Genomic DNA, 26,317 nt, shown 5'->3' with positions numbered 1-26,317 from the left:
ATAGGTAATTTTAGGCATTGTGTAAAAAAAAAAGAACAAATATAATAAAAACTTAAAATGAGACGGTTAAAAAAAATTACTTATAATCATCGATTATATCAGAATTATTGTAAGTAAAAAACAAACAAATATTTTAGTTTTACACCTTAGTTTTCTCTTACCCAAGATGTACACATTAAACCCAAAACAAAATTAACCTAAGGAGGACATATTTGTTTTGTTTTAGGCAAGGAGTCATCTAATTAGGTGAAATCAGGTGGAGGATGATGACTGTAATTAAACAAAAATTTACCGTGAGTGAACCGGCCTCGGTAGCCAGAGCTGTTGAATAGCCCAAGGACAAAGGAATTTTATGTTGATTTCAAAAAAGGAATTACTGATAGTAATACATAAATGGAATTGGAAGGTAAATAGTCAAAAAGTGGACACATTAGATTTACCTTGCCTTTTCATTCAAGTTAAATATATTTTGCAATTGGAACTAATTTAAACTTTAGTGGCCTTGCTAGAAAAAGGTACAATGAACTTAGACCTCAAACTCCACTATTTTCAATTCATTCTATTTACAACTCCCTATATTTTTTTTTAAAAGTTGGTCAACTAATATATATAATAGGGTGTGGTGTTAAAAAGGATGATTTATTAAGTTGTGTTGTTAGATTTGTAAAATAAATCTAAAATAAAATTAAATAAATTAGGATTTATCATGTCAAATCATCAAGAATAAAATTGAATGCGGAAGTGTACTTGAATCCATGAGTTCCTTGAAGTTTTACTGGATTTTGGGGATTTGATCTTTCAAATTGGCACACAAGAAATTCAAAGAATATCTGCTCTCTCTTTTAATTTGGGCTAACCTATCATGATAGTAAATAATAACATGTAATTACCCTTATTATATATGTGATGTCTATATTTTCCAACATGTGTTACTTTTAAAATCTGATGTGCCAAACATATTATCATATGTGTAATGCTTCGTCAATTTGTTATTTTTTACAAATTACTTGCTAAAAATTCAATTAATGGATAAATGACTATCATTTGCGTTGAGACTTGGAATTTCAAAATTTGAAAAGTATAGGCACTTCGAATAATCCATTTGGAGAATATAGACCAAATATATAACTATATGCATAGTATAGTGCTAAAATTGAATATAATCAAATGGATTTAACTACTATTGTATGTGCCAATATCAAAATTTCAAAAATCTAAAAGTACAGTAATTAAAAATTGACCAATTCAAAAAGTACATAGAATAAAATTGATTAGATTAAAGATAGGGACTAAATCTACAACTTTAACAAAATATAAAGCCTAGTAACAAAATTTAGCCTCCTATTTAACATATTACTTTTATCAAATTCAAAAATATATATATTTTAGTAATTACTTTTCTTTAAAAATAAATACTATCTTACTTAATGTCTTTGGGTATTTTGTTAACATCTTACTTCGTAATAATAACAATTTTAGTGAAAAATTTAATTGTATAAATGGATATATTATTTAGTAAATATAATTTTTTTTTTTGACAAAATAAGTAAATGATTGCATCAAACTAACATAAAACAAAAGCATTTCTATCAATATAGAATTCCAAGAGATGTGAGAGTTTCTCGGGAACCTCCTCAAAAATCCAAATGTCTTCCTTATTGTCAGAGGCCATTTTAGCTAACCACTCCGCAACTCTATTTTCCTCCCTCGGAACATGCCTTATTCTCCAATATCTACCCAAACTTTAACAGTTGAATAATCCTCCTTACCAAAGCTGAATTCGCACTTACTGGTTGGCTTTCTTGAATAATTTTAATCACCTCTAAGTTATCAGTTTTGATCAATACACTATCAAGACCCAACTTTTATAAGAGAATTAAACCATCCAAAATCCCTCAAAGCTTAACACACTAGACATACCCTAAATAATGATTATATTCAACGATAAAACTGATCAAAAATGGGTTAGCAAAATCTTTCTTTCTTTCTTTTTCTTTTTGTTCAAAGTTAGCCAGATCTTTCTTTGATTAAAAGAAGTAATCTAATACTATAAAAATCCTTTTGATGAACACATTACCTTTAGAAAAAGTACCATTGAATATGGTAAGGATCCCAGCAACTTCATTTCCAATTAAATCTCATATATATATATATATATTTGTTGTGAATATCGAGGCATATCCTTTTCTCTTTTTTTCATAACTTAACATTCCTAGCAAGCAAAGTATAGAAAAGAAAAGATATCACAACTAAAACTATAATATCCATAAACCCATATATTTCTTCTTTCTATTAAAAAATTGCATTAAAAGATGTTTGAGTCTCATTCTGTATAAATTAATTATAATTGTATTCTATTTTTTTATATAATATTTAAAACTACCTATATTTCTTCTCTTACCTTTAAATAAATAATAATATGTTTCAACGCACTTAAATTTATATCTTTTTGCACTGTCAACAATATCAATATCAATAAAAACAGCGATTTGCTAACTTAATCTAGAAAGAAAGTAATATAATGAAAAGTTGAGTTAAACAGGGGATTTGGTTCACAAGCGCCGTACTTAATTCCAAAGCAAGTCCCTTAAGTCATGGGACTACTTAGAGCCGAGAAAGCAACATTAATGGCGTTATCCCCCCAAATTTTTAATGTTTTTTTAAAGATGTTCAAAGTCAAAGAGTTATGCTTCAGTTATTGCTCCAATATTTTAATTAAACATTGAAAATCGTTGTTGGCAAATTGGCAATTCGGCTTCTTCTTCTTTTTTTTTTTTTTTTTTTTTTTTGTTGTTGTTGGATAGACAAATTCTTAGTTTGGGGGCACACAAACCCCACAACCCCACAATCCATTCGTCCAGTGTCTGTGGTGTGTATGTAGCAACATGTTTACATTAATGTGTAGTCAAGCTGGGATTTTTAGTTTTTGTTCATACTTGAATTATTTCAGTAGATTGTATGGGTAAGACTATATTCCATTGTTCATATTATTTATTATATCCATATCTATTTCCAGAAAGGAATATGAAAATTTAAAAAGATGAATGAGTTGGAATACGAGAGCATCCATCTTTGTTCTGACCTCGAATCTTATTCATTGTAAAGTAGTAAATGGAAAGTGAACGTGGGGTTTGCGTTCTTGGGCTTAATGCTTCACGTAACCCTAAATGCCTACAGTTTTAACTTTTAGTGGTAAGATTTCATATAATAAGGCCATTTGTACGAAAAAAATCACATTATATTCTTCAAAAATAACCTCAAATTTATGAAGTAGTAAAAGGAAACGACAATTATTGCATTATGTAAGACGCTAATTTCAGGGTCTACCTACTAGTACCAGTGCTTCGTACATAATAAAGATGAAAATATTTTCATGAATATTACATGATATGAAACGTATTTTAACTTCAATCAAGACAAGGAACATGATTACAGTGGAAAAAATGTCATAATACAAGGGAAGATACAAAAAGGCAATTGATATTTCGTGCTAAAATCATTCATTATGCCCCCTCCCCCTAACCCTCCCCTTTTTTTTTATTACTGTACTCTGCTTAAAATCACATGAAAACTATGAAGTAAATCAAACCCAGGATCCAAAATCCTACATTTAATTGGGTAACCCTCAACCCATATCCTGAGTTAGCATTAGCAACCTGTGGAGATGGTGAAGGGGATGATGGAGTGAGTTTCTCCACCAGCTGCAACTCTCCCACGGAACCCAGATTGGCTTTATCAAACTCATGCTTCATCGGGTGACCATCAGCAATCCCTGGCCCAACTTGCCACACCTGGTTCAACTTCTCCGCACTTTCCTCGATTTTCAATGAACCATATAAAATCATCTTCCCATCGCTGCCGGCTTCGGCTTCCCAGTCCCAAACATCGAAAGAAAGCTTCCCTTCCACAATGGAACTGTAGGAGCTTATGTTGTAGGTTTTAACAACCATAGATCCATTGTTTTTGAAAGCCAGGAGGGTTTGTGAACCTGCCATGCCTGTCCCCGTGGGGTTGACGGCCCAAGCAATCCAACCGCCGGCTTTAGCCGGAGGTGCTGAGAAGGCTATGGAAAGGGAAGAATTGGTGGCATTGTAGGTGAAATGGAGGGTTGCGTTCAAGGTGGGGAGGTGGGTGCAATTGGAGTATTGTTTTTTGCCACCGGAGAGTTTGAGCGATGAACAATCCGTGGAATGTGTGGGTGAGAATAGGGTAAGGCAAAGACAAAAGAGTGGAAGGAGAAGAGGAGGAGTAAAAAGAGACCCCATTTTCATTTTGGGTTTAGTGCTAAAATGGTCTCCAATGAAGGAAGATATAAAGAGAGCCAAAAGGGCTTTTCATAGACAATGGGTCCAATAGATTGGTGCCACGTTGGATTCGTAGTTTGAGTGTTGAACTTGGAGGGTTTATTGAGTGGTTAACAGTTCATCTTGACGGATTATCAGGGGTAGATCTCATCTCGTCGGGACAAATACTGAAACCAAAACGATAAATTATAACAAGAGAGATGAAGGAGTGGGGGGTAAAGCACGTGGGTGTTCAATCGATCAATGTTAGAATAAATAGGGGAAATGATAGTGTGCGTAAGCTGTCACCGACGAGACTGCCACAAATTATGACATGTTTTGCAATGTAGGTAGATGATAAATGTGTTCATTTTTGTTTCTCTTCTTCATTCCCCTCCAACAATGCATCTTATATTCAATTCTTCCTCTTTCGGTTTTGGGTGGATTTGGATGAGTAGTATGTTTACCTGCGGTTAATATAAAAACAGAAGTAACGGTGAAATTAGATATTGTAGTGTAAAACAAAAAGTAAGCTAAATTTATAACACTGTCCATCCAACCCATCCTTAATCTAGTCTTAATTATTATTTATTAATTAAAATATATATTTTAAATTTAATTATAATATATAAATATTATAAAAATTAATGTTAAATGAGTATTATGTTTGAATTTTCAAATCATATCAAATCGAATCACAACACGACTTAATTCAACTCATAAATAAATTTAGTTAGATAATTTGTTTCCATAATCTTTTATTTATTGTTAAATCTAATTTGTGTGCTTATGTAACAATTAAATGTTCAAACACAACTTCAATATAATTGAGAAAATAGAATGTCGATAATGGCAATGTATCGCAAAGAAAAGAAAGAAAAAATAGAACACATAGATTTTACGTGAAAACTCTTTTGAGAAAAAACCACGGGTGGAGGAGAAGAAAATTTACTATGTTGAATTCGAATGATTACAAGGAGTATAGACGGCGTGTATTTATAAGTTTAGAAAACCTTATTCTAATTAACATCTAATAAAAATAATGCAGTAATGTTGAAACACCTTATTCAAATTAATATCAAACAGATGAAGTAAACTTCTATTTGGGCCTCCGGCCTTCGCCCTCGTGGATCCCCCTATCTTGCCACTTATATTTTATTTTAATAAGAATTTGGGTCACAACTCTAACAATAACAAATAAGAATGTGGTATGAATTTTTAAATGTTTTAAAATCCTAAAACTCTTTTCAAATAAAACAAGGAATTACATCATATTAATTGAAGTAAAAGAACCATTAGCTTTATTGTGATGTAAGGCTCCTAAGACTTTATTAAGGACGTCATCAAACACTTGTAGATTTGTCTTCTAGCCTAAAGTCAATTTAGCCAAGCAATCAGTGACTTAGTTATCTTCCCTAGGAACAAACCTAATCAACCACTATCCCTCAATTCACAAAATCTATTGAACCCGCCTAAGTACTATAATACCTAAATTCACAGGCACACTATCTTGTAAAGCTTTAACCATCTCCAAGCGGTTAGTATGGATCATAACTCTATTGAATCCTCTTCTAATTAGAAGAACATGCCATCCAAAATGTTACATAATTTAACCTCAAAGACTGAGCAGAATCCTAAAATTTTGAACATTATATTTTTCACTTGTAACGTAACACCGCCAACATTACATTATATGTTTAAATACTTAATTTAATCTTCAATTATTACTTAGTTTTAAGTTTAAAGTTTGGATAACTCTTCTTTTCCCCCTTTTTTTTTAACAATTACATTAAATAGGAGGGTAATGCGCTTTAACACATTCAAATGCACAACTTTCTGTATTGACAATAATATTTATATCAATTGAGTTAAGATTAAATTGACTTTTATTTTTTTAAAAAATATTTATAGCTGATTAGAGATTTGCTTAATTGCAAGGAGACCCAATATTTTATATTGAAATTATCCAATTCATATAATGCAATTATTTATGTGTATATAAGCTTCATGTATTAGCTAAGAACAATCATAATAGATGGGAAGCATGTTCTATCAACAATATATTCAACGCAAGGTATTAAGAAAATAATAAGCATTGTTTATCCAAAAAAATGAAAGCATTAAATGTGTTGAAATTGCATGCCACATTTCAAGCATGATTGGTGATCTCCATGTCTAAATATTGCTAGTCAACTATTTGTAAAGCTAAAACAATGAACTAACAAATTAGATCTAAATCAAGATTTTTAAATAAATTTCTAACAAGTCAAAGAATTTATTGATGATTTGTGGAGAGATGATGCATGAACTTCCATCTTTTTATCAAGGACTTGGGTGAAATTTAGGATTGATATAATAATAAATGTAATTTTTAAAGTTTACATCGTTTGTAAAATTTGTGTAAATATTGAGATTAAATTTGTTAAAATTTTTAGAATCAAGATCAAATAGACAAAATATATAAACATCAATCAAAATTATGTACAATTGAAGGAAGACATTGACACCATAATTAATTTTCCTTAGTTGCTCGTTTTTTAAAATTGACAATAATTAAATTGCTACAAATTTTTTAAGAGGGACCAATTTGTTTAATGTCAAAATTGAGAGGGATTGAAAAGGTTTTTTTTACCACAACTTTTAAATTATACCCTTTTTCAAGTTAGGTACTTAAATTTTTTTGTCAAACTTGGTACTTAAACATTATGGGTCTCTACTATTATCTCTATTAAAAAACAACTTTAACTAATAAAAACTTGTTGTGTGTCATTTTTATCAGCATCATCATTTACATGAAATAAAAATATATATTAAAATTAAATTAAATTAAATTATTTTTTTATTTTCATTTTCTCTCTCCACACTTCTTTTTCTTCTTTTTCAAACCACCCATGTTTTTCCCTTTCTTATTAAGTTCTTGTTTTTTTTTTTTTACTCTCTTCCCCATAATTTTTCACATTCTTCTTTTTTTCTTTTTCATTAAACCTAGGGTTTTTCATGTTGATATCCCCCTCCCCCACAATTTTTATTTGGTAAAATAACTATTTGAAACTTGAATTTGATAATTATTTCCACATTAGGACCTGAATTTTATGGTTTTCAAGGAAATATCAATGATTAACTTGGACCAAGAAAACGTTTAGGTCCCAATATGAGAACGATTTCCAAATTTAGAGGCTAACTTGGACGAAAAAAAATTAGGCCTCATTGTTGGACTAGTTGTCAAGTTTAGACCAAAAAAGTGATTTAACTCTTTTTTTTTCTTTTTCTTTTTCACTTTTTCACTTTTTCATTTACACTAAAATTGGATTTTTAATATAAATAACCCAAAAAAATTAATTAATTACTAAAATAGCCTAAAGGAAAAATTATATACGAAAATGACTTGTTTGCTACAGTACCAGTCAGTGTCCACACCCTTTTCCCCCTAATCATGACCCAGTTATTAGTGTTTAAAAAAAGAATTTTTTTTTGTGCCACCACTGTGTCAGACAGCATCCATATGTATTTTTTGAAATACTTGTGAAAAATATGAGTATTCATGGTGGAGAAAAAAAAAAGAAAATATATTTTTTTAATGGGTGCCATCGGTCTGGCAAGAGGTACTGACTAGTTTTTTTTTTTAATTTTCTATCAGTGAAAAAAAAGGAAAAAAATAATTTCTCTAATTGGTGTAGTCGATGTGTTAGAAGGCACCTGTGAGGGAATTTTTTTTAATGGGTGCCGCAGGTGTGTAACTTTACCTTTACTAATTTAAAATTTTAAAAATAATTTTTTTCCCATTTTATGGGGGGTCAGATCCCTACAAGCCCTCCTAGCTATGCCCCTGGCCGTTGGTATGTCAGGCGACATCGGTGGCAGGTGATCAAGAAAAAAAAATAATGGATGTCGCCTATGTGTCATGTCAGGCATTAGTAGTGTTTTTTTTGGAAAAAAAATAACTATGAAAGGGAAAAAATGAGATAAAAATAATAAGTGATGTCGTAGACGTGTTATTATAATAAGGTTGATCATTTAGTTGATGTCAAAGACATTTGAAATTTCATTTCTGATGACACATTTTTAATTAGAGATAGTAGTCAAGACTGATATTTCATATATTTTGATAGTGAAGATAAATTTTTTTAGCTTAACAACGATCATTCTTTTTTGAGTGAACTGGAAAGTTTTTTTTTTTATAGTTATAGTAATTCTAGTTACATGAATAATGAATTAAAAAATGATGATCCCTAATATCATTTTAACTTGCATGATAAGATACTAACTATAGTTGGAATAATCACATGAAACAGTGACAGTTATGGGCCCCCATATTTTCTTCTTCTTTTTTTCCAGTTCTTTTTTCAATTATTTTTTTGTCACTCTACCCTTCCTTTCATTCTTCACTTTAATAACTACAACCATTGTCACATTGAGTCGCATTTAAGCTTGTTTCCATCGTCACTGTCACTTCCCCCGTTGCCAGTCTTCTTACCCCCACCTTTGACATATGTTTTAGATAATAAGGTTAAGGGTACTACTTTGATGAGAAAATATTGATTAACCCCCTTTTTTTTCCCCTATGTTTATGATCTCAAACTTATGTATAGAGTTTATAAAGCATTCTCTTTTGGTAGCATGAAACTTGACTGCATAACCACCGTCAATTGGTGAGGCTTTCCATGCGCAAGTTTGAACACTATATTTGAACCCGTGACCATATATAACTGTCATCAACTGGGAGCCAAAGTTGTAGTGCGACATCTTCTAAAGTGATGGTGCACTCCCCAGACGATAAATGAAATGTGTGAGTCTCTGAGCGCCACCGCATCACCATGAACTCAAGTATACATTAAAATTATCACAATTTTTCCTTAAAACACCAACACAAATAAATCTTTTTACCCAAATTTTCAACACCCAACATTAAAAAAAAAACAATTTTTTTCTTTTCTCTCATTTTTATTGAACACTAATTTTTTTTCTTTTTTTCTGTTTTCTCCCTTACTTTTTTTTCTTCTTTCCAACAAAAAAAAAACAAAACAAAAACTTCAACAAATACAAATTTTGCACCAAGGATGGGGTATATGTAACACCCCAAACCTCACTTGATTCGTCGTGTTCGGATTTTGAGTGTTACCACATAGTATACTTAACATTTTAATAATATAGTTTACAATTTTTCATTTCTCTAATTATTTTATTTGACATGTTAATTAAAAAACTTACTATCTAAAAACAAATGTAGTAATTTTCAAGCTGGGTACAATTATCTACAAAATGGAAGTTTATTTAAAACAGACACGAAAGACATATTCTAAGACTACGCCACATGTCCACTATATGCATAATAGCTCACTCCACCACCACTTTGGCGAACTCCTGGCGTTGTCCCTTCAAGCAAAGTCTCATTTCAAGTACTTGAAAAGTGATAATAAATCTTGTAAGTATATGAGTACTTAGTGAGCTTATTACAACAATACATTGATAGGTTCTTTGCAATCTTAGAAGAACTTGTTGTTGATGCCTAACACGTGGGCGACACCACTAATACATTTATTTCTTTCGTTTTTCTCTTCACAACTAATATTTTTTTAAATAGTGGTGGCACCCAAGAACATTATTTTTTTCGGTTTTACTTTTAATTGAATTTTGTTAAAAAAAATTGACTTGTGCCACTAGTCAAATGATAACACCCATTAAAAAGATAATTTTCCCTTTTTTTTCTCCATTGTGAATACCCGTATTTTTCATGGGTATTTCGAAAAATATATAGGGTGCCGCTTGACATAGTGGTAGCACAAAAAAAATTCTATTTTTAAACACTGATGATTGGGTCATGATTACAGGAAAAAAGAGGGTAGTGTCGTTGGTTGGTTAAGCAGCATTGGATAATACTGTAGCAAATGAGTCATTTTCGTATATAATTTTTCCTAAAAACTATTTTTATTAGTAGTTAATATTTTTGAATTATTTATATAAAAGTCACACTAAAACCTCTCTTTTTCATTTTTTCTACATTGAATAAAGAGAGAGAAAGAGGAAATACTATAAAACATAAAATGTCAAATATCAAATCTTAATTAATTGAAATAAATTTTTAAACAAAAATAATTGTATCAGTCCATAATAGTTACAAAAGTATAGTTTAGATATCTAGTTCAACCAAAAGAAATTTAGATACATAATTAAAAATACTATATAATTTGAGGACCTCTTATTAAATTAAGCCAAATAATAATCATCATCCTCTAAAAAAAAATCATCATCTATACTCCAATCTATCAGAATGATCCCACAAAGTTTGACATGTTGACAGCTGCCCGAAGCTTTTACCTGGGTTATATTATGGGGCTAGGCGCACAAGCTTCTACGAAGGCTTTGAGGATTCCACCAGTGGTTAAAAACTATTCTCATTTTTATCAAATTTTCATATATATATATATATTATTTTATTTTTAATGAATTTTCCAATTTTTTTAATATTATTTTTGAATTTTAATATATTTTTAATTTTTTTAAATGTGTCCCGAGGATCGGATGGAAGATGGAAATAAAATTTTGAATTTTAAACTTTTGAAAACTTGAATTTTTGAAAGTTAGAAAATTTTTTTGGAGAAAGTTTGCTCAAAGATTTTTGGAGTCGAGTCTACCTTTCATTACAAAATTGAGAATATTTTTATAAAGAGTTTTTGCTTCTTTACAACGTTTTTCTTTGGGAATATAATCCTTACATTATTATAAAGATTATACAATTGTTATTTTCAAGACTATTATTACAATTTGTAGAGAATATATTCTCTTATTACAAAATTTTTGCAAGGTAACTCTATTGTGTATCTTTGTTTTTTCTTTGTAGAGAATATTTCGTATTCATCTTTGTTTTTTCTTTGCACTGTTGATTTTCATCTTTTCTTTGCAGAGAATCACTTCTTTTAATCTTTGTCTTTGATTTGCAAAGAATCATTGAAGGTTGCAAATCCTTTCTTTTTTGCTCAAGACATTTTTACGTCATTAGTGATATGCTATGTCATGTCAATCATGTCAACAACTGACGATTTCCTTTAATTTTAGTCTTATTTAAAAAATATTTATAGCTTTATGGGTAAAATTAAAAAAAAACAAAAACATTAAGGGTTAAAGTGAAAAACTCGAAAGAAAATTTTACAATTATGCCTAATTTAATCATTAAGATATCATTTAATCTTTTCACCATGTTTACTAAGAAACCTTTGGCTGTCTACCTTAAATGAATATCACTAGCCTAGCAAACATTCAAAATGTATATCATAAAATTTCAGGATTTTGCAATATAATTTTATATAATTTTTATAAGACAAATTTACATACAAAAATTATGTAATTACAACATAAATAATTATAATTTTAAGTTTTAATTACTTACTTTTTAAAATAATATAATATGGTTCGTATCAACCTTGTAAACTACTAAAAATATTTAGTACCTTCTAGCCCAAAATATGTAGTTCAATAAATTGATGAAGTTAAGGATGCAAAGAAGCATGTAGAACAAATCCAAACGTGTATGATTCAAATCACTCCCTCCCAGCCATTCTTTCCCAAAATGTCCACTCACCGAGTTGCTTATCGTAACCAACACCGAGCTGATGAAGTACCCCATTGCCGTCGAGCACCAAGACAATGCAGTGCTCATACTTCGCATGGTATCCGGAGCCTCCGAGTAGAAAAATTCAAGCATTCCCCCGAGGGTTAACATGTCCGATACGCCGAGCAGCAAGTACTGCCACACGAGCCAGAAAACAGACAAGACGACATCGTCATTCGCTGCCTCACGCCTCTTAGCTTCGACTACAGCAGCGGCAGCCATAGACCCTGATGCGAGAGCTAACCCCAGTCCGATCCGCCTCAATGGTTGGAACATGTTCAGAATTCCAGGATGGTGGTTGTTCTTTGATCTGAACATGCGCACAAAATATTCATATATAGGTATAGAAGCCAGCATGATGGATATGGGGAATACTGATAATGATTGAGTGGGAATCTTGAAACTGTTAAGTGATCTGTTCATGATGTTCCCTTGTTGCACTGAGAATGTCATCAGTTGAGCTAAGCAGCAGTTCATCATAATGGTGCTTGCAAATATGGGGAGGAGGCCTATGAATGTCTTTGTTTCCTCAACCTCGGTCGATGCGACTGACTCACCCATTAATGCTTTGTTTAGAAACCTACATGATTTCAACATTTTGTGTCAAATTAAAGTGCATTATGATGTTATTAAAGACACCATGCTTAAACCAGATTCATGCAACCAGGGATAAAAAAGATCGATTTCTGACTTTTTAGTGCCAAAAATTAGATAATTTTTAAAAAAAGGCGTAATTAGGGCTTGAAGTTTGGCAACTACTTTTATATTTGGGGTTAGATTTTTTTTCGAACTTAGTCTTTGAACTTGACAGTTGTTCTCATATTAGGATTTAAATTTTTTTTGTTCCAGTCAATCTTTGAACTTGACTATTTGTTCTCATATTGGGGTCTGGATATTTTTTATCCAAGTTAGTCTATGATATTTCTTTAAAAATCTTAAATTTAAGTCAAATGTGAAAACAATTACCTAGTTCAGACCTCAATATGATAATAATTATCAAATTTAGGTATGAACTTAAAAATAATAATAATAATAATTCGGACCTTAATATGAAAATAGTTATCAAGTAGTGAAATAGGGAATTAGGAGGAACGAAAAGGATGACTGTTCCTCACCTTGGATCCACCTTTGCATGCAACCAATGTCAAAAAAGTAGTATTCAATACATTGTATATTGAACACAAACAATTTGTAGTGACATCATATGTGAGAAAGAAAAACTCTACGTTATATAAAGGCCAAAATCTGGCATCTATGTTGTTCTGCCCAATTTCCCAACAACATATTTTTCTAACTTTTCTGTTAAACTAATTGCATACCTGAACTTATCGTGGTTTCTCTTTTCACCATAAATTTGGGTATTCTCTGCCTCTGGTAGTGATGCTTTCCTGTTTGCAATAGCCGAAGCCAAGACCTTTATTAAGAAACAAAATTAGACCCACCGTTAAGCCATTGTGTTATCATAAAAGTAAAATCCAAATTGAACTTCATAAAAAGTTGTGTTATCCAATTGTATTACAAGCAATGTTGGGTTTTTTACCTTAAAAATTCTACTGAGTGGACTACCGCCGGGGCGTTTGTATCTATAAATGGGGAACCCCATGGAGAAAATGCAGAGTGCTACACTTAGTGTGACCACAGATATCTTAAAACCCCAGTTCCAGCCCAAGTTTTCTTGAATCCAGATCATGACAGTGGAAGCGATGAGGCCCCCAAAACATAGCGAAAAGAAGAACCAATTGAAGAAGGATGAGACGACACGCTGGTTGCTATGGTCAAGTTGATCAGCCCCATGTGCAGGCAAGGCAGCCTTAACGCCACCTACGCCAGCTGCTGTTGCGTAAAGACCAGTGTAAAGGATAGCCTCTTGGGTCTTGGAAGGCTTGCTGTTTATGGCTGGCAGCAACCGACTGTCTTGTGCTTGAATTGTCAACAGGATGAGTCCCTAAATGGCAAAAAATATAAAAAAACATATGAAACATTGCAAGGGGAGGGGGAGAGGGGAAATGAAGCAAAGCAAAGCAAGTATATTTATATTTACCAACAACTCAAGAGTGCAAAAGATGATGAAGGTCTTGAATCTAGTGAGGAAAGAATCACTGACGAAACCTCCAAAAATGGTGAGCAGAAAGGAGGTTCCCATGAAATTAGTGACCATGTTTGCAGATTCCGCGGCGGAGTAATGCATTGACTTGAGGAAGTACTCGACGAAGTTTGTAGCGTTGGACAAGAACACCATGTTCTCTAATACCTCAACAACTGCATGACATTCACAACAGTTAATTCAACCCCTAACTTAATCCTAAATGATCAAATCAAGTGGTGGGGTTTCATTTTTTTCATCATTTTAGCAGATTGTAATTAACTTCAAAACTCTGAAAGCCACCACTTACCGCAGGCAATACTTGAAGCTGTAACACCGCCATGCTTTGCAGGATCTGCCTTTGACCCTCGCCAATCCTCGAACTCTCCATTTTCAATGTTCATTTCTACAGCCTGTTAACATTCCAAGGATAGATTAAGACTCATATATAAATTCATAGTCAACAAGAACGAAGACATCAATATCATACGCATCTCCAGAAAAAAAGATAAGAACAAAGCCGTTTCATTAAGTTCCTTCTTGAAGATTTTAAGCATGATAAACAAAAAGAATCAAACTAGAAAATAGAAATACGTGAAAGATATGAAAATGAAGAAACTAATATAAAGAAAGCCTTACGTATACTCGGTTTTTTTTTGCGAGCTTACCATGAAAATATAACTGTAGATTCTTTTGAGTTTTCTTAATCACAAACGAAAACCCTTTTTTTGGTTTATGAAAATGAAGAGCGAGGTTGAAGGAAAGGGATGCAGTTGACTGAAAAAGAAATACATGAATTAGCCACTTGCTCTATGTTTGGTAATATAGAGGAGGATTAAGAAATATTAAAATTCTAGTGTAAAAAGAAAGAAATGAAATTGGTGATATACATGCATGTGGGTGAGTTGGGTTTGGCTTACATTTGTGCTTAAACAGCAAGGTTGCCATTAATGCTTCTTGGATTGACGAGGATTTTCAGGAGTCTCTTGCATTTCAACACCACTTCCCTATTGTTGTACCAAAGTTTTTGCATTATAATTTTTTTTTCTTTCATTTTTAAACTTAAATATTAGGTCGTAGATTGAGTATTAATTGATTGATATGTGTATTATATAAGAAAAAATTAGATACAATCGAAACCTATAAAAGAAATATTGGGTATACCCTGATGTGAACTGACCATGTAAAAAAGCAGTAGGTAAAATAAATAAATAAAAATTCTGAACCTGCCATTGCCCAAATAGCCCAATTGGACTTCAAAAATGAAAGTCATGCGTTTCTGAGATTCAAGTAGATTTTATGACTCCTGAGTGCTGTCGTTTTTCATGTTTCTCTTCTTAGTTTCTTAGTTAGGTAAAATATAAAGATAATGAAAATAAATGTGTTCAGATTTTAATATTAATATAATTCGTGTAAACATATCGTGTTCATTAAGTTTGAGTATCATATTTATTATATTGATCACTCGAATATGTGTGTATAAACCACATATTTAAAATATAAATATAGTTTGAAATTAATAACATTAACACATCAATATATACGAAATAAAATATACAATATGAATGGATAAAATTTTTGTTTAATAATATTAAAATATACAAAAAAATATCTTTTATTGGTCCTATTTAAAGTATAAAAAATAATTTTAAATATGTAAAAATAAATTATTAATTTAGTCAATTAAATTAATATTTGATCAATTCGTGACATTTGTTATATTGTTTTGGAATTTACTTTAAAGTAGGTCTTTTTATATGGTAACTAAATCTTGTTAGGATTTTGGATGTCAGTTTTATGCAATAGGTTTAACCATGTGAAATGCAATGCAATCACCTATTCTCATGATTTTACAATTAGGGTTTAAAAGGTGTGGTACTTATTTTTAGGGTTTGTTAAAATATAAATATAAAAAATAATTATTTATATATATATTAATGGATAATTTTTTTTGACTTTATAGACGGGTTAAGAAATTGTGTCTATTTTTTTAAATATCAATAAGAATATGTGACAATGTCTTACAATTACTTACAGAATTCAAAAACTCCGACACTAATATATCGAAAGATTATCGTAAAAAAAGACCTTATATTATAAAATAATTTTCATAACCAAATTTTCCTGTTTTCCCCTTTATTTAATTTTAAAATAATTTTTTCTTCCTCCTTTTTCCCTTTATTTATTTTGTTGTTTTCTATGAATTATGAACCTCTTTATACAAAGATAACAACTTTGTTTACCAAAAGGAAAATAAAAAGACTTGTCTAACTACAAATTCATTAAAAAAATTGACTTTATGAGTAATGGAATTTTAACTTCCAATTTTCTTTAAGGGGAAAAGTGGGGGTGTTTTGGAGAATGCGTGAAGCCAATGTTTTCACGTACTATTATCTCTCTCTCACACGCACATGCTATAAGTAATTAATTAATTTTTTTAAATGTAAAATTTAAAATTATTTTAAAAATTTAAAATTATTAAAATTATTAAAAGTATAAAAATATATTTGAAAAATTAATTAATTGTTAACGTGGTTTTCTCATGGACTGCCACGTAATAAAGTTAACAATACTAACTTTTTATCTAATATGGAGTGATTTAACAAATAATGTAAGTTTAAAAGGTAAAAGTGACGAAAAATTAAATGAATAACTAAATTAACTTTTCTATAAAATTGAAGGACCAAATAAATTATTATGCCTTTAAAAGATAAGAAGTTGGGAAAATCAATATTAAGAGCTGCTAAAATTGCTAAGATGCTAGCTGTCATTACTTAAATTATATTTTTTCTCAAGTTGATATTTTTATTAGTTAAATTTTAAAATCTATTTTTAAAAGATTTAATTCATAAATTGATATTTAAATTATACATTTTTTTCATTTTGATAACTAAATATTTTTTTGTAGTAAGTGGTACTTAAAATATTATTCTATTATTCATTTAATATAAAATGTTATATTGTTAAAAAAATCCAACTAATAATAATTTGCTACACCATATGAATTATTTTATTTTATTTTACATTATATATTATTTTTCTATTTCCTTTTTTTCATTCTTTTATAATATATGATAATACCAAAGCAATACTTCAATTTTGCCCTCCTAAGGTCAAGATATTACAGATTAATTATGTTTTTGAATTTCCTCGCCTACTTGCTTGATGAGATCGAAAAAGTTACTTCATCAATCAACACAAATGTTTTCAGAACCAAGTCGGAATGGTCAGTTGGATCAATTGGACCGAGAATCGATTGGGTTACCAGTTCGGAGATAGGGATTGAATCAATTGACCCACAAATCGATACAAGCCAATTAAATCAAGCTAAAAAAATAATTGAACCGATTTTCTCTACTTTTTAAATATATATTTTATTTTTATGAACTTTTAATAAACTATTTGATCGAACTAGAAGAACTAATCAAATTGAGAATCGGTGGCCTAACCGGTTTGGCAATCGGTTCGGTTCTAAAGAAACAAAAAAAAAGCAATATATATATAAGAGAAAATAATAGTTTTTGTTTTTTTGTCACATGTCAATTTTTAATTAGTTATTTTTTTTTACTTAGACTGAACATTTTAACTAACGATCGAACTAACAGAGATACCAATTTGGGAAAAAAAGGTAGTTTAAATACCAGTTGTAACAAAAAAAAATGTTTAGGTACCAAAATGGAAAAAAAATACATAGTTTAGGTACCAAAATAGACTTAACGATTTGACTAATGGAGGTACCAACTTAAGGGAAAAAGATAGTTTAGGTATCACATGTGACAAAAAAAAAAGTTTAGGTACTAATATGAGAAAAAAAATTAATTTAGTTACCAATTTAAGAGTTAAGCCTAAAACAGTTATAAATTTGATATTTATGGTTTTTTTTTAAGTATTATAAGTACATAAACTATGTAAGTTATCACAAAATAGAATCAAATCATAACAACACAAATAAATTAAGAATTGGCATAATCCGGACTAAAGCCAATAAATTAGACTAACTGAATTAAAACCCACAAATAATACTTGTATACAATTATTTTATTTAATTATAAAATATAAATTTGTTAGATTTTTATTTAATAATAATTTGGAAAAACTTATAAATAGTTGTGAATTAAAAATTAAAAATGTTTTTAATACTTTCTGAATATATATATGTATACTCATATGAAATCATAACTACATATCATATAAATTTCATTATCACAATTTATATAACAAAATAATTTTTAAATTTAAATTTAAATTTATACCCATTAACATGGCATGATTTTTTTAAAACGAAAACGATGTCTTTAAAACAAGTAAATTATCACCAAGAGAAGTGCCAATAAGAGAAGAGAATGAATTTAAACGAGAAAACTTGTTAGCTCGATAAATCAACAAAAATAGTCAAAAAGGGGTGAATTGACCTTTTAAAAATTTGTTGAAGCAAGTATGAAAAGATAAGAAAAAGAACACAAGAATTTAGAGTGGTTCAGCCCTAATTGTCTACTTTACTACCTTAGCTTTCCACAACTAAAAATTTTTCCTAAATTCACTAATTTGATCAACCTTTGAGAATAAGGTTTAATCTTATAATTTCTTTAAAATTTCTTCCCAAATCTTAATAGTTAAACCCTCTCAAAATAGTTAACAAATGAGCAAACAAAGAGACAATCCTTGTAAGATTAGGATGTTTGCTAATTAAGCACTCAAACAATAAAAATACAAAGAATTGCTCACAAGTGTTTGTAAGAAAAATATGATGAATTGAAGCACAAAAGGTTCATAAAAGAATTGTTGATCTTTCTTGATAGATTTTAATCTTCTGTAATCTCTTTTATTGTTGTAGAAGTTTTGAAAGTTGGTATTTATACCTCCTAATTGATTTCCAACCGTTTGAGTTGGTTGAAAATTGAATAGAGTCGTTAGAGATGTAAGAACCACCAGTGCATTAACGTCTCTTGTGACATGTATCGATACATTTGACGAGGTATCGATACTTTGGGCATTTAATACCTAAATTTAGTAATCGTTAAAGCCTATAGTATCAATACAATAGAGGAAATATTGATAGTTGTTATGAGGTATTGATTCCTTAGGGAGGGTATCGATACTTGGGCAATTTTTCTTTAATTTTTCAAAACATCGAACCTTAAAATGGTATCGATATTAGGAAAGGTATCGATAAATTTTGAAAGGTACTGATACTTCATTAAGGGTATCAGTACTTTTGATTTTTTTCCAATTTTCCAACATATTGAAGCTCAAATTGCTATTGATACCGGGCAAGGGTATTGATAATTTTTGCAAGGTATCAATATGTTGTTAAAGGTATCGATACTTTTGATTTTTGCTCGATTTTTTTGAACTTTGAAGCTCAAATTGGTATCAATACTTGGTATAAGCGATCTGCCTCAATTCATTGTGGAAAATTAAGGTCTTTCCGGCATTTAACTTATAGCATTTTTAGATGTTTTTAGTTCGTTTTCAATTTTTATTGCTTTATGTTTAAATTATGCAAAATAAGTGTTTTTATGTAATTTTGAGTTATGTAATGACTTAATGGGTCACTATGGGCCTAGGGATGATCTAACGGCTCTATCTAGTGTGTAGGACACTATTTTCGAGCTTAGAAGGTGAATGATGACTGCAGCATCACCACATCGGAGAGTGGTTTCGCAACATCAAACTTCGAAGCCAAAATACCTAGATTTTGAAGATAATGTTGCGACACCGGTCTTATAGTGTGAATAATTTGCTGCTTTACATGTTAAATATGAGTTTAGGAATTATTGTATCTAGATCCATGAGTAGTTAATTTCCTTAGGGAGATTAACGAACAAATGTGTGAATAATTAACGAATGAACGAGGGTTGAAATCTGGGTTAGTTGGCTTAAATTATGTGCAATTAACCCTAGGAAGTAATTTAGGTTAAACGAGATCGAGAGATAAGTTTACCAAGTACCTCATACTTTATTTCGGTTAAGAAAGTGAGGCCGAGAGGTATGTGTGTATTGGTCGATTTGGTAATTACTTAGACACCGAGAGGTAATAACTAGTTAATTAATAGCTAACTTGATAAAATCTAAGTTCTGAAGTTAATTAGGATAATTGAAGTGAGATAAGCTCTTGCCTGTTTTATTGAATTTAATTGGATTGTTTAATTGGTTGATTTTTAGTTTAATTCGATTAATTGATGTTATTTTGATTTTTTGTAATATAATTTTAAATTAGGACTATTTAGACTTATTTGTGTAGAGAATTAATTTAGGTTTAATTCAACCTCCCTTGGGTATGATTCTCGAAATGCTTTCCCGAAATATTTTGTTGTAACATTAATCTATATTACAATTTGACCCATATACTTGCGGACACCGCTGCTTAATTTTATATCTTTTTGTTGCAGTATTTCCAATCTAGACATTCGCATGTCTAGTGGCGATCAATACATATCGACACTTTGAGTCAGGAAGCAATTTTCACTTGTTAAAAAATGTATGAAAATTTTGTTACACAACTTGAACTTGTTCAAAATATTTTCTAAGTGTATGAAAAGTAATTTTTTAAAATTTTATCTCTTAGAAATATTTTGAAATAAATTGTCCTTTGAAATTCATCAAGTTTTATTCAAAGACGTTATCTTTGTTATATTAAAACATTTATCAAATAAAACTTAGTTGAATGAAGTTTTTTCCATACACTCGATCTTAGGTTTTTGTTTGCCGACGACATTCATGTTTATAACATCCAAACTTAGAATGGGGATAAAAAAAAATCCAAAGGCAATTCCTAAGTTGAAAAATTGGTATATTTGAGAGCAACCTGAGCCAAAGAATGTACCACCTTATTGTTAAATTCAATGGTTGAATTGTTAAAATATTAATCGCACAAAAAAATACAGAAAGGTGTAAACTATTTTAGTATTATACTGATGTAAGTGGATTCTTCCTCAATTTAAAATATACGATAGCAACATTTATTTTAATATTCTGTTTAATATAATAATAATCCACCTTTCAAATAATGATAATAATAAGCCAACAACCAAGGGCGGAGCCAATAGGGCTGGCTGTAACACCCTTAACCTATATCCGTCGCTAGAACGAAGTTACGAAGCATTACCGGAGTTTACGAAACAAATACATCTAATTCATGGAATTTATTATTTATATCTAAAACCAATCATACTCAATCAAATTGCCCCTTAAATGGACCCTCGAGGCCCAATTTATATGTTAGAAACAAATTGGAACTAAATTGAAACTCAGAGAATTTTTCGCAAAATTTCAAAAATTTTCCTAGGTGCAAGGGACACACGCTCGTGTGGCTTACACACACAGAAGACACGTTCGTGCCTTAGGCTGTATGGGCATTCGATGTGAGGCACACAGCCTTGTTCCAGCCCGTGTCCATACCCGTGTAACTCTTTAACTTGGGTTACACGGCCAACCACATGCCCGTGTGCTAGGTCGTGTGCAAAAACCTGGGCATTCTGTTTCGAAATTTCAAGGTGTAGAGGACACACAGCCAGACCATATTCCCATGTGCTCGCTGTGACACAGGCCCATGTCTCTGCCCATGTAGACGAAAATAGGCCTTTTTAAGGCCACTTTTCTCACTCAATCTTAGTATCAACCTATGCACAACAAATTTTACACTCACAAATCATACAAGACCCTTAATTCAAGCTAATACCAAGTTCTTATAACTAACATATCATCACATATAATCAAATATCTTAACTTACCAAATTAACAACTTACACCTAGGTGTATATGCAACCATGCCTCAATAGACTTATAATTGTCCATCATCTAAACATTTCAAACATGCTTCATACTTGATTTATACTTACTCATATAAGTTAGGTTGAAATGTAAACAAAACATAACTCTTAATATTTACACAGACCATTATTACCCTATACATGCCATATAAACTAAAATATACATTGCAAAAACTACCAGAACAAGTTGGATAGTGTGGCTCGATATGTTGATCCGATTCCCCGACCTCACGTTAATTTACAAATACATTAAACAAACACAAGTAAGCTTAATGAAGCTTAGTAAGTTCATTGGTTTTAAACATAAATCTTACCGAACATTGAACATACTATAACCAAATCGAGTAAATAAATCATTCAAATTACATTTCCTGCCAACCACAACTTCAATTTATGAATTCACTTAATTCACATTAAAACCATCAATAACTTTCAGTCCTTATATACTAATTTCATATGTCACTTACCAACCTTACCGAATCTGAGAACGACTTACAGATATGAGTACATCGTATACAGAAGTCTGAAGGTTGCACAGAAGCACACAAGTGCTAAACGGAAACCCATAAGGGTTGAACGGAAGCACACAAGAGCTGAACGGAAACCCATAAGGGTTAAACTGAAGCTCAAAAGAGCTAAATTGAAACCTATTAGAGTTAAATGGAAACTTATATGAGTTAACTGAAGCTCATGAGAGCTAAACGGAAAGTAAACACGAAAGTTCGCAACAAATGTTAAACCTTGGTTTACTTGGGTAAATTGCTGTCAATTCTTCCTTTGCCACAGAACGATCATACTTAATCCCGCATTCCATTTTAGCTGGATGTTCATTCCAATGCATAATACAACAATATATCATTTTTATCCAATAATATATTAAATACATAATAAATTTAACAACATTCATCAATTTTCATATAATTATTAACCTTTAACCATATGAACTTACCTAGGTCAAATTGTGGAATTTGTAGTAGTTTAGGGACTATTCTACTAATTTTCTTTTTTCACGATTATCTTTGGTCTCTTGATCTAAAATATAAAATTATTCATTCATTAGCATATAATTCAGTTTCAGTTCACTTCACAATTAATACCCCTCAAATTTTGAAATTACATAATTACCCCAACTTTTATAGTTTTTTGCAATTTAGTCCCTCACCAATTATTCTATCAATTGAACTAATTTTTCTCAATTGAAAATTTATCTAATTATTCTAAGCTACCATACAGCCTTTGATAAATATAATTTATTAACAAACCCTAATATCTAACATTTTCACAATTTGGTCCTAAAATAAATTTTCTATTGAAATCACTTGATAAAATCATCATATAAATAAATTAAAGCTCCAAATCCATGTTAATTCATCACAAACATCCAGAACTCATCAATGGTAACTTTCAAAATTACCCATAAAATCAAAAACTAATGGCACAAATAGTTGGACTTAATTGTAAAAGTTTTTAAAATACAAAATTTCAAGAAAAGAGCAAGAATTAGACTTACATGAAAGTAAAAATAATTAAAATTAGCTTTAAACTTTCTCCTATGGCATTTTTTTGCTGAGAAATTGAAGAAGAATAGCCTAGAAATTGAAGTAAAAATAATTAAAATTAGTTTAGTGTTCGGTGCTAATATCCTCTCTCCCTAAACTATAACTTAAGTTTTGATTTTAAATAATAATAATAATATTAACTTAAATTGCTTCCTATAGAGGAAAGTCTTCAACTTGCTTTCCCCAAAAAAAAATTACTCTACAATTTATTTATTTATTTTAACATTAATTTTATTAAAAGTTGTTATCATATATGTTCTTTCTGATATAATGTTTAAAACTACCCATAACCTCTCTTTAACCTTTAAATAGGAGGATAATACGCTTCAGCGTCCTTGAACCCACGTCCTCCCAACAATAATAACGATACCAATTGAGCTAAAAATCAATCGACTATTTATAGAAATAAGACAAAAATATTTTATTTTGAGAAATAAATATTATCCTTCTATTTGATAAAATTATTTAAAATAACAACTTAAATGGCATCCTAACAAGAGAAGTCTTGAACTTGCTTTGGGAATGTCCCAAATGTTTTCTATTCTAAAATTATTTATGTTATTTTAGGAATAATATAAATTTTTTATTCTGAGAAAGAAATTATTGTTCTATTTGATAAAATTATTTAAAATTAAAAATTGCGTTGAAGTTAGGTTCATCTTTAGTTTTTCGATTGGATTTTGACAGATAAATTAATATTTAATTTAAATTTAGATTACTAATTAATACTTCGACTTTTTTAACTTTTTAAAAAAGTTCATATTTTGATAAATTATAATTATAAAATAAAATTTGAAGAACAAACATGATGAACATAACTCGAATAATTATGATGCTCTCACATAACATTCAAAAGAATTTACATTTTAATGTTGAGATAATGCAGGACTACCATTTTTCTTTAATGTTAAGAAATTTGGGCCAGGCGACTTTATTAATTAAATAATTAATTACGTACATAACTCAAAAACGTAATAATGAGGTTCGGGCCAATTTAGCACATAGGACCATTACTACTCTATAGGTGAATAATTAATTTATTAAAGACTTATTTCATCTTTTAATTTATTAAAATATATTTATTTTAATTATTCATTTGATTTTTTGTGTTTTAATTTTTGAATTTATATTTTTGTCAAACCACCTCAAATTAGATGAAAAAATTAATGTTTGTTAAATTTGCTGAAATTATATACGTGGAAGACACATAAGTATTTAATTAATTTTAAAAATTTAAAAAATTACAAAACTATTTCAAAAATATAAAAACTATTTTTTAATATTTTTAAATTTTAAAAATTAATTAAATCTTGATGTGTCATCTACAAAGTAATCTATATGTATGCCATGTCAACAACGTTAACAAACAGTAACTTTTTTCATTTATTTTAGGGTGATTTGACAAAATATAATTTCAATGGCTAAAATAGACAAAAAATTAAATAGAGGGCTAAAATAACATTTTGTGAAATTAATAATTTTATTTAGATAAACAATAGAAAGAAAAAGATTAATCGTAATAATTTTTTTATAATTATAACATTTTTTTATATTATCTATTTCCGTTTTACTGTCCATATTTAGGGTTCATGATTGTCCCCTCTAACAATGTTACCTCCAAGGTTTGTACCTACATTCTTCCTTGGAAATGTAACGTGCTTTATCATTGCAATTAACCACTTGTTGGATAATAAAATCTGTCAAAAACAATATTTTTAAAAAAATCAAATTTTTATTTTAAAACGAAAATGAGAGTCGCCACTAGTGCTTTTTATATGAGGTGTGATTGGATCACCTCGAAACTTGATCTTTTTAAAAGGTTTAATTTATTAAAACAATATTTTTCGGTCTATAAAAATCTAGCGGGAGTCGGTTACGCACGAGGAAGGATTAGCACCCTTACGACGCCCAAAATTGGTACCTAGTTGATTACTTGTTTTAGTGTCTAAAATTAAAATTTTGAAGAATTTAAAATACGATTCCTCTTTGTATTAATATATATATTGCTTAAAAATTGCTTGAATAAATCGAAATAAACGTTAAAGACCCTCTCGTCTCGAGGTAAAAAAATGTCACATCCTGTAAGTTAGGACACGACACCTTGAACCTTTGAGAATAAGGTTGCCTCTATTTTTTATTTGAAATCTTATGTACTTTAATTTTGAAAGGATATTCGGTTATTCAAGTTCAACGAGAAAATCGAAATCCCGTAAGTTAGGGTACGATTTCTCGAATCTCCCAAATACCAAATATTACCTATTTTTGAAATTTTGTTTTGAATAATAATAGGTGTAATATTTAAACGATGTGTATAGATCTTATTCGGAGTATAATATAAAAACGACTGTTATATTTAAATTAGGACATGCGGTTGTAATGATGAAATAATATAAAATAGTTATACAGGGATAATATATAAAATAAATAAACAAGTGAATGTTATAATAAAATCATTATAATTATAAAATATTAATTCGTGATATTAATAATAAAATAAATAAAGTAATAAAAGAAATAAAATGCGAGATGCCTCAAGAGTAGTATAAAGACGATAAAAAATGATAAAGTAGCAAAAAAAGTTGAAACATGCAGATATATACATATAAAAAGGTAAAATGTAAAAAAATATAACAATCTTCGAATATATAAAAAAAGAAACAAGCGATAAATAAATAAATAATAGTAGTGAGAAAATAATACAAACAACAAATATTTAAATAAAGAAAATATAAACATTAAAATTTCTAACATATATAAAGAGTATAAGATGACAAATAGATAAATTAACACAACACATAATATATATATATATAGGGTTGAAATTAAATAATTAAATAACCAACGGTAGATTGCAATTTAAACAAAACTTTGGGATAGATTTTAAAATAAAGAAAGGAAAGAGCAACTTGAAGGACTGAAATAAAACGTGCGTAAAGGTGCAAGGATTAGATGGAAAATTATTCCTAGTCCTCTGAGTGCACCGTTTCAATGTGGACCAAAATGAAACAAAGATA

At 29.8% G+C, this 26,317-nt stretch overlaps 2 protein-coding genes across 4 annotated transcripts; both read right to left on the bottom strand.

Annotated features, from left to right (window-relative positions):
* Positions 1 to 3,236: 3,236 nt before the first annotated feature.
* On the bottom strand, positions 3,237 to 4,501 carry LOC108454092 (auxin-induced in root cultures protein 12-like). The gene has a single exon (XM_017752413.2). The coding sequence runs from the start codon at positions 4,269 to 4,271 to the stop codon at positions 3,561 to 3,563; it is 711 nt and encodes a 236-aa protein (XP_017607902.1). The 5' UTR covers positions 4,272 to 4,501; the 3' UTR covers positions 3,237 to 3,560.
* Positions 4,502 to 11,557: 7,056 nt separating this feature from the next.
* Positions 11,558 to 14,951, bottom strand: LOC108484560 (protein NRT1/ PTR FAMILY 4.2). Of its 3 annotated transcripts, none has more exons than XM_053031112.1 (6): positions 14,612 to 14,951; positions 14,283 to 14,385; positions 13,931 to 14,148; positions 13,430 to 13,834; positions 13,209 to 13,303; positions 11,558 to 12,469 (listed from the first exon to the last, which is right to left on the bottom strand). In XM_053031112.1, the coding sequence occupies exons 2-6, from the start codon at positions 14,374 to 14,376 to the stop codon at positions 11,722 to 11,724; spliced, it is 1,560 nt and encodes a 519-aa protein (XP_052887072.1). In that variant the 5' UTR covers positions 14,377 to 14,385; positions 14,612 to 14,951; the 3' UTR covers positions 11,558 to 11,721. The 3 variants fall into 3 exon arrangements, with proteins under 3 accessions (XP_052887072.1, XP_017643873.1, XP_052887071.1); XM_017788384.2 differs by having other exon boundaries at positions 14,641 to 14,943; XM_053031111.1 differs by lacking the exon at positions 14,612 to 14,951 and adding an exon at positions 14,463 to 14,603.
* Positions 14,952 to 26,317: the final 11,366 nt, after the last annotated feature.

The sequence above is a fragment of the Gossypium arboreum genome, chromosome 7, assembly GCF_025698485.1.
Source record: "Gossypium arboreum isolate Shixiya-1 chromosome 7, ASM2569848v2, whole genome shotgun sequence".
Classification (NCBI taxonomy): Eukaryota; Viridiplantae; Streptophyta; class Magnoliopsida; order Malvales; family Malvaceae; genus Gossypium; species Gossypium arboreum.
Note: the sequence above shows the minus strand (reverse complement) of the source record. Positions and strands in the feature narration are given on the sequence as shown.